Genomic DNA, 14,580 nt, shown 5'->3' on the forward strand with positions numbered 1-14,580 from the left:
TCTGGAATTATTCAGCCTGGATGCTAATCTCCACTCCACCAGTTGCTAGTTATGTGACCTTGAGCACATGCCTCAGTTTCCTCTATGTGAAAAGAGGGGATAAACTCAGAAGATTATTGTGAGCATTGGTACTAACCATGTAGGGGAAATAGAGTGCCTGGTTCAGAGAGCGTACTCACTCACCCATGCACTGAACAGTAGCTAATGGCAGTGATCATTATTGCTGCCTTTGTGATTCCTCCAGGCTAAAGGCGGTGATATTAGGGTGTTCATTAAAGTGAGCCCCAAGGGGGAGCAGGTTGGTGATCTTGGCTCTCAAGTACTTTCATTGGCCTTGACTTAGTTTCTACCAGGGACTGCTATAGTAACACGAGATTTCTGTATTGGAGCCCCCAAATGGCTAATTTTTAAAAGGAGGCAGAGCCCCTCAAGGGTAGGGCAGAGCAGAGCCAATAAATGGGTCCTATGAAGTCCCCAGGTGGCTTTCCTGTGGGGATGTGAGGTCTCCTTAAAGGTCTAAGGGGAGAAGAAGGGGTCTCCATCAAGGACCATATTGGGGAAGTGGCTGGTGTGACAGAGAAGAGGGTCTGTGGCTCTCTTAAGGAACTGACTGGAACGTATGGGATTTTCAAAGGAAAAACTTGTGTTTTCACGGAGGCCTGAGTGGGAGACTGATCATCTCTACACCGGAGCCACTGGGCGGGAGGACTCCACAGGAGAGGAATGGGTAAAGGTTTCTTCAGGTGAGCTTGGGGGTCTCTATGGGATGAAGATCTTTTAAGGCGGGTCGCAGGTGTTGGTTTCTATAGGCGAACAGTGGGAGGGGAGGTCTTTAGCGGCCGGCACCCGGAAGGCACCAGGCACCCAGCTCCTGGAGTCCACCCGGCAGATGCGCGGTTCCATCCCCCAAACCGCCCTCCCGCAGCCCCGCCTCCCACAAGCGGACTACACTTCCCGGCAGCCCCCACGGGCGGCGGCGGCGCGGGCGGGAGGGGGCGGTGGTGTGAGAGGCGGAGGGGGCGGTGCGCGCCGGGCACGCGCGCCGGCAACCATGGCGTTCGCCGGGCTGAAGCGAGTACATTAACCCCCGGAGGCAGCGGCGGCGGAGGCGGCGAGGGAGCGAGCCTCGAGCGGGCGGGCCCAGCCTGAGGGAAGGGAGGAAGGGGCGGGGAGAGCGCCGGAGGGAGGCCGGTCGGCCGCGGGCGGGCGGGCAGCGCAGCGCCGAGCGGGGCCCACGGGCCCATGAGGAGGCCCGGGGACCATGGGCTCCAGGATCAAGTGAGTGCAGCCGGGCCGGGCGGAGCCGGGCCGGGCGAGGGGCGGCGGTGGCCGGGCAAGGCTGCAGGCCTCAGGCCGCGCGGGGGACTTGTTGCCGGGACCCGGGGGGCGCCCCGCGTGCCGGCGTCACGCGGGGAGGGGGACGGTTGCCATGACGATCCAGGGAGGCGCGGGGGCGGGGTGCGCGCGGGGTGGAAGGGTGCCGGTGGTCAGGTGTCCCCTCCTCACCTGAGGGCGGGAACAGCTGAGATTACAGGGTGGCCCCCCCCCCCCCCCCGGGTTACAGAGAGCCTCTGAAAACGGTCACACAACTATTGGGAGGAGGGCGAGAAATCTCCAGAAGCAACTCTCCACATGGATGTTTGGGGCGCCCCTGAGAGTTGGATAGGTCCTGAGGTGGCAGCCTGGCTGCTTAGGGCCTGCGGGGCCCCCATAAAAGTCGCGTGAGGTTTTCAGAGGGAGGGGCCCCTCTAGGACCGAAGGTCTGGGTGGCCTGGGGAGGAAGGCCCTTTTCTCTCTCCCCGTTTCCCCCTCTTATCTATGCAAGTCTCCCCACGGCAAGGGCCAAAGGCTATGAGGGAAGATACCTCAGTACTGTAACTGAGCACCTGATCTTGATAATCGTTGGAAGGGTTTTGTAATCCAATCTGGCAAATTCGCTCACTCATTCATTCACCTGGAGTCCCTGGTGAGGGGTTACTTTTCCGCGGAAAAAGTTGATACATCTCACTTCAGAACCATTGAAACATTGTTACCCTCTTTCTAGACGTAGAAGTTGTCTTTGGAAAGTGCAACTTTTATGCAGTCCCATTTGGGTGTGTTACTTTGGAGTCTATCTCCCCTCCCAGCCAGGTCCTCTTTTGGCCTCTCCCTTCCTCAGTTCCAGAACATGAGATGCCTTATCTCTAATCACTTACAAATGTTCACTTTTTCTCTATGAGTAATAGAATTGTTTAAGGGCATTTAAAAACAAAGTTAATAGCACAGGCTTTTCCTTAAAACAGCTTTCATAGGATACTTTAAACCCGCGCTGACAAGAAAGTCTGAGGAATGTGTTTACTTCAGCATTTTGAGAGTTATGCTAGGGAAGTTTGAAAGGGGAAGGGCCTTATGGACGAAATCTAATAATTTTTCAAGTATTGCATCTCTTGTGCAGTCGATGTCCATGCACTGTTACCTTTGCCCAGCCTTGCAGTCCCCTGACTGGCTTAGGTCTCCATTCACAAAATGTATCTTAACAGGCTGCAGCAGCCCTGAGACTAGAAAAGTTAGCTTATGATAATGAAAATAGATGGGTTGAATGAATACACTGTTAATTCTTGATTTTTGTGGAAATGAGGGAAAAAAGAAGCATGCTCCAAATAAGAGCTTAAGAAGCTTGGGAGGTAAAAAGATGTATTCTGTGAACCATTGGGATTAAAGAGGCACTCCAAGTTTAGCTCCTGCTTCCAAGTAAGAGTTGTAAACTTGGGATTTCAATAGCACTTAGAAACACTTTACAAAAGCCACCATAGAGTCGCAGAGTATACTTGTGAAGGTGCTTACACTTCTTGTTACAGAGAAGTTCAGAAATTTGCCAAATATGAGGCAAGGCAGTGTCAGAGTCAGCATGAAGATCCAACAAGTCGAAGTTCAGATGCCTGGGCATCAGGTCTCTGTCTTGCTCTTGAATGTTGCAGGTTGACAAATACATTTCTCAAGAGTGTTTTGTGGAACCCATCTTTGTTTATCTGAGTGCTTGGGCAGGAGAACTTATACTAATGCATGAAATTCTATTAAGCATGAAATTGGTATAAAGAATAGCCTTCTTGATCTTGAAACTAGACTGCTTGGTGATAAAAACTTAGACGTGGGAATTATGTTAGCTTTACTTGTGGTGAGGCCGAAAGAATATGAAGAGAGAAATTATGAAAAGTAGTTGTGATTTATGGTGACTGTCGACTATGTAGCATCTGCCTGGAGGTAGGAATGAGGATGGATAGGTGGTGAGGAAACCATCTTATTAGGTGCTTCCTTAATTTTGGAGGGAGACAAGACTTTGATTACTACTGACCATCTGTTCCATCCTGACAGGAAAGAACAGATTGACCTCAGGGTGTTCCCCAGCTTAGGTGAAGTCTAAGTGTGTAGGCTCTACTGTGTAGGACAGTCTTGTGGGTAGGGGAGGAGAGCACTCTGGCCACCTGTGCTTTCTCTCCTCATCTCTGATGTGGTGTGGTCCAGTCAGGCTAGCAATGTGGAATCAGATTTGGATTCATATTCCAGTTCTTTTGTCTGCTGAGAAACTTCGACAAAATACCTCTTTCTCCCTCAGTTGCCCTGAAGGTAAAATGGGGAAGACTATATGTTGCAGGGTAATTATGAGCAACAAACACAGTATCAACAAGACTGCTGGGCCCATATTAAGAACTCGGTATTCGTTAGTTTGTTTTACACCTTCTCTATCAAAAGACTAAGAAAACTGCTATGTTTTATACCAGAAATGTTAGAGAACTGTGCGTTTCAGGTATTGGAGAAGAAGGTTTTGATGATCCAGGAATTAGATGGTGACCATGCAGAGCAGGACTCAGCATTCTCTCATTAAAACATAATAGTTGATTAAAAACAATACTGTGTGTAATTGTGAAGCTGCTGTCTGTTATATGATCAGTAGTAAAGCAGGTGAGTTGCTAGGCACAGGAGTTGAGGTTTAGTGTTTGATCAGACTTTCTTTTTAAAGCTAAAGCTGACTGAGCACAACGTCTGTGTCAGGCATGGTGGTAATGCTTTATGTGAACCATTTCATCAAATCCTCACAACTGTCCAATGACATAGGTACTATTAGCTACATTTTTCAAATGAGAGAATGGGGGCTTATAGGCCTTAGATCAGATGCCATCCCTGGGAAGCCTACCCTGATGCCGGTTCCCTGCCCCCATCCCTCCTTAGCCTAGGCCAGGTGTCCTTCAGCTGTGTCCCCTCTTCCCCCAACCTAGGCCAGGTGTCCTGCATCTGTTTCTGTGGCCCCGTGTTTATCACTGTCATAAGCACTAAATCCAGTTCCTTGTGTGTCTCCCATACTAAGTCTGACATAAACTTCTTGAGAGCAGGGGCTATTTTATTTGTCTTTGAGATCCCTATGTCAAACCCAGTACCTGACACATAAAGTTGTTTAGGAAGAGTTTATGGAATGCATTTAAGAAATAGGTTAGAATCTGAATTAAGTTCCTAACTATAAAGGCTCTGAGTTGTGCATAGAGTTAAAAAATAACAATTTGCTATTTGAACTCTTGAGGAGGAAGAGTGTTTATGTTTTATAAGTTTTTAAGCCAAATTGCACAAACAGGCAGCAGTTCCTTATTTTTTCTGAAGAGTGTTTAGTTCATGTTCATTTTAATAAAGGTAACTTGTCTTGCCTCAGACCAAACATCTAGTTGAAAAAGGAAATAAAAGGTCACCTGTGTGCAAGTAGCACTCTGGAAAGCTCCCAAACCTTAAACGTGAGCAGACATTTATTTATCTAGAGAGAGAAAAGGAACAGGGGTAACTGGCAATCTTCGACAGGTATGTTTAAATCTTATTTAGTGTTTGAGTGATCCCAGTGGACTGGAATGTGGTTAATATGAAGCAATATAACTGATAATGTAGATGCACAGCAGGAAACTGTGGCAGTTTAATATTGCTTGTGGTGACATCCTAGAAATTGTTTCCAGGCACCAAGGGCAGGAAGTGGATTGTAAGTAATCGAAGGAAGTATTCTAAGTGAGTTTGAAGAAACCTGACATTTATGGACTTGGAGAAAAGCATACTCAAAGATTTGAAGGCATATGGAGAGGACAGGGCAGCTGATTTGGCTTTGTGGTGCTGTTTATTCTGCATTAGCATGTATACCTGTCTTCTGTCCCTGTCAGACTGTGACCTCTTTGAGGTTGGTAACCAAGAAATTTATTCATTCATTCATTTACTTACTGTCGAACTAAGAAGTGTCAAGGGTGTATTAAATACTCAGTAAATATTAGCCATTATTGTTATCATAATTGGTAGAAGTACTATGTTATGTGCCCGGTAGCATGCTAAGTACTGGGGACACAAAAAGAAAAGATTTCTCTTTGCTATAAGTCTCTCCAAAGTAGTAGTGAAACAGAAATGTAAAACAAAACCAACTCCCTCCAGGTGCCCTGTCCACCAAAAAACCCAAGTGTTAGACAAATAAGGTCATTACTATAGTGGAGATGGAGCCCGTGATGAATAGATGAGTAAAAGGAGAGACTGTCTCCTAAGGAGAGCTTCCAAGGAAGGAATGTTTCATCAAGAAGATGGTGTTTCAGTTGAGACAGTAGAGATGGGTAAGGGTGTGAAAGGGGTAAGAATGGTGGCAGAGGGAGTAGAAGCTGTGGTGAAGGCTGTGGTGATCATGGTGGTAACAGTGGTGGTTGTGGCAGCAGCGGTAGTAGTCTCAATAGAGAGAACATATTGTATGAAGACAGGACATATTAGGGGAATAAAAATGTTAATTAGCACTTAACAGGCACTAAAATGCCAGGAATTGTTAGACACTGGGTGCTAATGGGAATAATATTTATTTCTACTTTCATGGAGTTTACAATCTGCTGGACCTGACAGATTAAAAAAAAATCAGTTCATGTAAAGCTATGTGGATGTGCTGTAAACACAGGATGCTGGGAGAGGACGATGGGAGCGGCTCTCCTGTTTTAGATACGAGTAGGGAGGGAGGACTTACTGTGGAGATGACATTCAGGCTGATACTTAAAAGGATGAGAAGTTATTAGTCATGTAAAGAGACACAAGACTTCATTCCAGGCAGAGTAGGGCATATACGGAGGCTTTGAGGCAAGAAAACCCTAGAGGGATTTCAGGAACTGATAGTGGGTTTGGGTAGTGCCTGATGGCAGGGAAGCTGGGGTGAGGTCAGAGAGAGACTGGGGTCCTGAGCAGGGACTTGTAGGCTGTGGTAATCTGCAAACAACTTTATTAAGATATAATTCACATTCTATAAAACTTATTCTTTTACAGTATATAATTAAATGGTTTTCAGTATATTCACAAATACCACTATCCAAGTCCAGAACATTGTCATCACTCTGGAAAGAAACTCCATACCCATCAGCAGTCACTCCCCATTCCCCTCAAGCCCTCTCAGCCCTCGGCAATCACTAACCTGCTTATAGTTGCTATAGGTTTGTCAATTCTGGGCATTTCATATAAATGGAATCATGTAATGTATAATCTTTTGTCTTTCACTAAACATAATGGTTCCCAAGTTTATTCATGTTGTAGCATATATGAGTATTTCATTACTTTTTATCATTGGATAATATTTCATTGTATGATTAAACCACATTTTATTCATCCATTTATCAGTTGTTTGGTATTTGGGTTGTTTACACTTTTTCAGTGTTACGAATAATGTTGATGTGAACATTTTGTGTGGACATATGTTTTCATTTCTTTTGGGTATATACCTAGGAGTGGAATTGCTAGATCATATGGTAACTTTTTAAGGAACTGTTAAACTGTTTTCCAAAGCAATTGCACCACCATTGTGTAAAGTGGTATCTCATTGTGGTTATGATTTGGCCAGCATGAGTTGTATAGAAAACGAAAGATCAGAGTAGACAGAGATCGGTTCTTAGAAGAGGGTGAAACTGGAACTGAAAGAAAAGTGAAATTTGGAGGAGGGAGGAGGGATTTCTGGAGGAAGAACAGTGGACATTATATGACTTGGAAGTGGTGATAAGCCCATCATTGTTTTCTGATACAGAGAAGCAGCCTTGGCTTTTTAAGATTGCTCTGCTCCAGGGGTTCTTTGGGCAGCCTGTTAAAAGATTCCATTACCAAAATGCACCACAGGCTGGCTGCTTCTTGAGGTCTGTTGTGTAGCACAACTGACATCTTCCTTCTGTGTGATAAGACTAGGCGTTGAGATGTGACTTCCTCTTCTCTTTCCTCTCGCCACCATGGTGCTCCCCTCAGTCGAAGACTTGGGGTGGTGGAACAAAAGTCTTGCTGGAGACTGAGCTCCCTGTTATTAGTACTGAGTCAGTCCGTTGAATTTTCATGACTTTTCTGGAAAATGTTTTGCTGCAGCTCCATCATTCTAATCTGAGCCATTGCAGTCAACTTGGAGGGGTTTGCACAGCAGATAGGAAAGTTGAAACAGGGAAAATAAAACCTGGAGTATTGCTATAGGAAAACGTTTTTATTCAGGCAGTTAAATCTGTGTGTAAGTTCCTGGCTGGAATTCTTGTGGGTTGCAAAAGTTCAGCCTTTTACCTGGCCCTAGGGGGAACTAATCTCTGGATTTGAAACATCCTTTTTGCTTAAAAGGATTTTGTTGGGAAATGGAAAGATAAACAAGGAAGAAAAATAAACCAAAGGAAACAAAGCAAAGTTGGTTTCCTCTACTTTAATTGAAATCCATACCCATTCTTTCTAAGTATTTTGGACTGGAAAAGGAGCCACATACAGGAAGTAACAAAATATATGAGTTCCTAGAGAAAAGATAGGTTACATCCCGAAAGTTCATTTGTAATTTGGTTATGGCATTTAGAATGTATTTTTGGGACTTCCCTGGTGGTCCACTGGTTAAGACTCTGTGCTTCCAATGCAGGGGTTGCAGATTATATCCCTGGTTGGGGAACTAAGATCCTACGTGCCAGGCAGTGTGGCCAAAAAAAAAGTATTTTTCTCTTAGAGATACTGTTACATATGTCAGGCATAAAGACATTCCAGATGAAAGGAACTGTGTGTGTAAAGACATAGGGAGATTACAGATACACCTGAAATACAGAATATGTGGATAAAGATTATAGGTGATGAAGTTGAAAAAACAGGTTTGTGACACTAGAACCTGATGCCATTGAAGGATTGAGTTGGGAATGTAATATGATCAGATTTGGGTTTTTAGGACGATTACTCTGGCAGCAGTTGTTTAGAACAGTGATATCTCTGGGTTGTGCAACATGATCCACTGGGTTGTGAAAAGAGTATGTTAGAATCTACATTCGTTTCTATATCAACCTTCAAAATTTGTTTTTGTGTTTTCTAATAATATACTATAGATTAGTATGGTAAGACATTCTTATAATTTACAAATAAAAATACGTATATCGGAGGTAAGCTCAAATTTTTTACCGATAGGGAGGAATGCATGGAAAAAAACTAGAGACCACTGGTTTATGGAACTGTGCTATAGTTTATACTGGAGAAGATCAAGGCCTGAAGTGAGGTTTTGGTTTTCAAAAGGAAAAGGATGACTTTGAGAGAGATTTTAGAGGTAGAATTGACAAGACTTGGTGACAAATTACATGTAAGAGGCGAGAGAAGAATCAAAGATGACTTGCCAAGGTTAGAGGAGTTATATTATAAATGAGTGTTTGGAAGGTGAGGACTGGTTATATAATGTGTTTGCTTTTCTGAGGAAAAGTGAAAAGTTATAATTGGGAGAAGGCATTTTAGTCTGTGGTGAGAAAGGAAGAAATCTTTAAGGGCGCCATGTGTGCTTGGTTAGATGAGTAAGACTTCAAGTGGGCTGGGCGGAGTTGCTGAGGGGATGTTTGTCCGTGTTAGATTTAAGAAGAGAGAAAAAAATAAACTTTTGAACTCACTTTAGCCACAGGAAAGGTTTCAGGGATGTTGCATTGATCTCGCCTAGGCTGTATGAATAAATAGGAGGAAGGAAACCAATCTAGAGAAAGATGCTGTTTGACTCCAAGCGAACTACTCCAGGGTGTGAGAGGAGTGAGGGGGTTGTGGGCCTCGGAGACCCTCAGCTTTGAGTCCCCACAAACATGCACGATCCCTATCTGAGTTCTAAGTTTCTGAGCCTCAGTTTTTTAATTTATAAAAGGAAGCTAATAAATTCATCTCTAGTGTTGTTGTGAGAATTAAAAGTAATCTTAGTTTAGCCCTCAGCAGAAAAATGACTGTTTAGTAAATGGCAGCTGTCATTAATATTGTTTGGAGTGGATGGGACACACTTGTCTGAACAACCTAGAGTTAAAAAGTCAAAAAAAAGCAAGGGCTCCTTTTTATAGTTTTTTTTTTGTGGACAAAGCATTTGCTTTTTCTCTATGTTAGGATGATGTGTTGTACATTTTACTGAATTTATTTGAAGGTTTGTGATCTTGGTATATGCAAAGCACTATTCCTCTTACTGGTTGGGAGAAAAGAAGCTTAAAGTCTACTAAGAGAGATAAGATGAGCATGCAAATAATTAAAATGATAATAGCATTTAAGAATATTTTATGCCTCCTTTCTCACCAGTAGTTGAAAATTTATTCAATTTTAAAAAAGATTTACCCCGTTTATATTTATTTATTTAGCTGGTATCACTCTTTACTTCTAGTCTTTTTAATATAACTTCATTCCTTTTTTTCCGAATGCTAAAATTATTTAATGTTTTTTATTTTGGAAAAAATTAAACATTATAAAAGTAGAGCGAATAGTATAACGAGCCCCCAAGTGCCCATCACTCAGTTTCAGCACTTATTAATTTATGGCTTTGTTAGTTCCATTTATAGATAACTGACCATAACTCTTCTCTGCCTTCCAGCCCCAGATTATTTTGAAGCAAATTTTGTCTGGTTATCTCTTTTTGATCCATTAATTTATTAGAGGCTATAAAATGGTGATATTTTATTTCCATCATTTCTTCTTGATATTGGCTAGAATACTTCCATAAAGAAAAACTTACGCATATCAACCATCTGGTTACCCTGAGGTGCAATGCATATAGGAAAGGCAGAATAAATATTTGATTCAGTTTATTCGTTTTTCAAACTGAGTTAATTTCCTAGCATTTTTCCAAGGTGACTGATTTTTTTTTTCTTTCTGAATATCACTTTAAACACATAGATTTAAACCTGTTTGCTGTATTTCACTCTACTATAGTTATCCTCGTTGATGTTAATTTGCCCTATCTTTGTCTAATGGGAGCTGCTTTAAGTTAATTTCTAGAGTCCTCTTGACAGAATCCCAGACTCATCTTGTATGTTTCCTGCTCCAGACATGTTTTCTACTGTTTCTCTAAGGAGTCTTGCTTCCTTTTGGTGGGAAATGGTGTTAGAGATTACAGTCTGGGTTTTAGAAGGTTCTTTTTTTTTTTTTTTTCTTTTTTTTGCTGCTAGGTCAGTTGTTATTTCTAGGCTTCTCCAGGGGTCAGAACTAGTGTGTGTATGTGTGTGTGTGTGTGTGTGTATTTTTAAGGTAAACTACATCACATGCTCATATGGATATTTACAAGTCAAGACTATAGCATTTTTTTTTTTATAAATTTTTTTATTTTATTTTATTATTTTTTGGGGGTACACCAGGTTCAATCATCTGTTTTTATACACATATCCCCGTATTCCTCCCTTCCTTGACTCCCCCCCCCTCGAGTCCCCCCCACCCTCCCCGCCCCAGTCCTCTAAGGCATCTTCCATCCTCGAGTTGGACTCCCTTTGTTATACAACTTCCCACTGACTATTTTACAGTTGGTAGTATATATATGTCTGTGCTACTCTCTCGCTTCATCTCAGTTTCCCCTTCACCCCCGCCTCCTCCCATACTTCGAGTTCTCCAGTCCATTCTCTGTATCTGCATCCTTGTTCTTGTCATTGAGTTCATCAGTACCATTTTTAGATTCCGTATATGTGAGTTAGCATACAATATTTGTCCTTCTCTTTCTGACTTCCTTCACTCTGTATGACAGATTGTAGTTCTATCCACCTCATGACATATAGCTCCATCTCATCCCTTTTAATAGCTGAGTAATATTCCATTGTATATATATGCCACATCTTCTGTATCCATTCATTTGTTGATGGGCATTTAGGTTGCTTCCATGTCCTAGCTATTGTAAATAGTGCTGCAGTAAACATTATGGTACAAGTTTCTTTTGGGATTATGGTTTTCTTTGGGTATATGCCCAGGAGTGGGATTACTGGATCATATGGTAGTTCTATTTGTAGTTTTTTAAGGAACCTCCAAATTGTTTTCCATAGTGGCTGTACCAACTTACAGTCCCACCAACAGTGCAGGAGAGTTCCCTTTTCTCCACACCCTCTCCGACATTTGTTGTTTCCAGATTTTGTGATGATGGCCATTCTGACTGGTGTGAGGTGATCCCTCATTGTGGCTTTGACTTGCATTTCTCTGATGATGAGTGATGTTGAGCATCTTTTCATGTGTGTGTATAGCATTTTAATTTAACCTCATCATTCTTACTTCTGAATCTCTTATCACTCATGCCAAAAGTCTTGATTTCCAATGCCACCAACAGAAGTACTCTTTTTGCTTTATCCCACAATATCTACAAAACTCAACAGCAGTACCAATATTACCACCAACTGTGTGTATGGAAAACAGGTTTTTTTGTTTATTTGTTTTGTTTTTAATTTGGCAGTTCTTTTTGTCCTTAGAGTGTATCATACTAGGAATGTATAGTCAAGTTACTCTTTTAAAACCACTAGAAATAGTTTATCTTTCTATGTGGTTGTATCACCAACTCAATTCATGGCGGGTTTTTTTTTCTTCTTTCAATCCTTTGGGATGGCTTTTTAAAAATAATTTTGTTTTATAATTTTGTTTGAAACCTTCTATGGTTTCAAACCCAAATCTACAAAAAAGGTTTATTCAGAAAAATCTGACTTCTGTCCTTCCCACACCACCCTGTTCCTTCCCTCCTCTGTAGGTAGCTAGTTAAAAATTTTTTTTTTCATTTTTAATTTCATTAGAAAAAAGGTAAATAAGTACATTCACACTTCCCCTCACCAACCTTTCAGACAAATGATAGCATTCTGTATGCAGTTTTCTCTCCTTTACTTTTCTCATTTTATACCCTGTAAAGAGATCACTTGTAGTAGTATACAGAGGTCATCCTCATTTCTCTGTAGGAACAGTGTAGTACTCCATTGGATGGATGGTCCATGGGTTATTCAGCCAGTCTCCTGCCGATGGTCATTTAGGTTGCTTCCGGTGTTATTACAAATGATGCTGTAATGAATAGTCTTGTGAATGTGCCTTTTTGTATTTTTACCATTATACCATTGGGATAGATTTTAAGAAGTGGGGTCAAAAAACAAACTTATGTGTAATTTTACTTTAGTAAAATTGTAAAATTGTAAAGTAAAATTTTAACGAGTACTTTAATAAAAAGTGTCAAATTCTCCTCCACACAGGTTGAGCCGGTTCATATTCCCTTATTGCCTTACAGCTTCACCAACAGAATGTTTGTCAAACTTTAAAAATTATTTTAGTCAAAGCTATAAATGCATGTGGTAACAAATCAAATAGTTTGAAGAGCTCATGGTGAAGAGAAATAGTTCTCTACTGTACCCCACAGTCCTTTAGGAACAGCCTCTATTAATTACTTTTATTTTTAGTTCTTCTGGTGGTTAACCCTAACCCTTAGAAAAATCTCTATCTCTTAATCAACTTTAGACAGTATTTACACCCTGAAATGAAAGATGAGTACCTTTATAATACTTTTCTCTTTCCCTGTTTCACTGTTTTGTATGTTTATATTATTTCTAATTTTTATAATGGTTATGTTTTAATGTAATATATTTAATCCTCTTTATTCTGTTAACTTTCAATAGTGTCTTTTGACGCCCCACTTTCTAAGAGAAGGATACATCTACTTTCTCTAAGCTTATACTTTTTTTTTTTTTTTAGAGTGGTCTCTAGACCGGGCTTCTATTGTTTTATTTTTATTTCTTTAATTTTTTGGCACAGGGGCTTAGTTGCTCTGTGGCACGTGGGATCTTCCTGGAGGAGGGATCAAACCCATGTCCTCTGCATTGGCAGGCGGATTCCCAACCACTGCGCCACCCAGGAAGCCCTCTAAGCTTATACTTTTATGTGGTCATTTTAGTTCTGATTCAATGACCAAAGCCAAGTTTTCCATTATTTATCCTTAGGTTAACTTTAAAAATTGTGTTATTATGAATATTTAAGTATTGTTTAACATAGGCCATGAGGGTGCTAGAATAATACTTTCTTCCTTTTTGGTGCATTGTCATGATCCCATTTGAAGGAGAATATTCTTTTTTTTTTTTTTTATTAAGCTTTTTTTATTTTTTTATTTTTTTGGGGGTACACCAGGTTCAATCATCTGTTTTTATACACTTATCCCCGTATTCCCTCCCTTCCTTGACTCCCCCCCCTCGATTCCCCCCCACCCTCCCCGCCCCAGTCCTCTAAGGCATCTTCCATCCTCGAGTTGGGCTCCCTTTGTTATACAACAACTTCCCACTGACTATTTTACAGTTGGTAGTATATATATGTCTGTGCTACTCTCAGAAGGAGAATATTCTTAACATCAGTGTCATATACTTTACAATCCATTCAGAATTTAAAATTATGCTAAATATCTTTTGTTTCTTATCTGGGTATGTATACCCAAAATAGCACGGGGACAACAGTCTTGTGTAAAGAGCAGCCCAGGGCATCACACGAGTACTTCCATCCTTATGTTGGCAAACTGAAACCTCTACTTTGCAGCCTTTTGGGGAGCTGGGGCACCTTTGGGAGCCTGAGCCTTGGCTTTGACTTTGGCCTTGGTGCAAGGCTCAGCTCAGCAGATCATTGTCATTAATACAAGCATGTCTCCTAAGCTTTCAGGACCTTGAGCTTGACAAAGGCCTTGGTGGTCTTAGTTTTATTGGTGTGCATCTTCTTTAGACCATTCTTGTGTTTCTGGAAAAAGTTCAAGATCCTTAGGAACTTATGTTCCTCCTCCTTAAAAGATGCCTTTATGATTAGAGTTTATTGATGCTGTTTTGGAACTGGTTATGTATGGTGTGATTCTTGGACTTGGCCATACGTGCACTGCTGCTTGCAGCCCAGAAAGTGCTTGAGACTGATAAAGAGTCATATCTGAATTTTTCTTTTAATTTATTTATTTTGATTTATTGGCTGTGTTGGGTCTTTGTTGTTGCATGCAGGCTTTCTGTAGTTATGGAGAGCAGGGGCTACCCTTCATTGCGGTTTGCAGGCTTCTCATTGAGGTGGCTTCTCTTGTTGCGGAGCACAAGAGGCTTCAGTAGTTCTAGCGCATGGGCTCAGTAGTTGTGGCTCGCAGGCTCTTGAGCACAGGCTCAGTAGCTGTGGCACACCAGCTTAGTTGCTCTGTGGCATGTGGGATCTTCCCAGCCCAGGGCTCGAACCTGTGTCCGCTGCATTGGCAGGCAGATTCTTCACTGCTGTGCTGCCAGGGAAGTTCCTATATATGAATTTTGATTTTTAAAAATCATATTCTCTTCCTCCTCCCTCCCTGAGTTTTTATATATATATATGTGTATATATATTTATATTTAT

At 41.7% G+C, this 14,580-nt stretch overlaps 1 protein-coding gene across 4 annotated transcripts in view; it reads left to right on the top strand.

Annotated features, from left to right (window-relative positions):
- Nucleotides 1–1,043: 1,043 nt before the first annotated feature.
- DENND1A (DENN domain containing 1A) overlaps nucleotides 1,044–14,580 on the top strand; it is a 517,643-nt gene continuing 504,106 nt past the window's right edge. For all 4 annotated transcript variants that reach the window (XM_057721732.1, XM_057721733.1, XM_057721734.1 and 1 more), the window contains exon 1: nucleotides 1,044–1,278. In XM_057721732.1, coding sequence (XP_057577715.1) covers nucleotides 1,262–1,278 — 17 coding nt within the window. In that variant the 5' untranslated portion in view covers nucleotides 1,044–1,261. The remainder of the gene's footprint in view (nucleotides 1,279–14,580) is intronic.

The sequence above is a fragment of the Hippopotamus amphibius genome, chromosome 2 (assembly GCF_030028045.1).
Source record: "Hippopotamus amphibius kiboko isolate mHipAmp2 chromosome 2, mHipAmp2.hap2, whole genome shotgun sequence".
Taxonomy (NCBI): Eukaryota; Metazoa; Chordata; class Mammalia; order Artiodactyla; family Hippopotamidae; genus Hippopotamus; species Hippopotamus amphibius.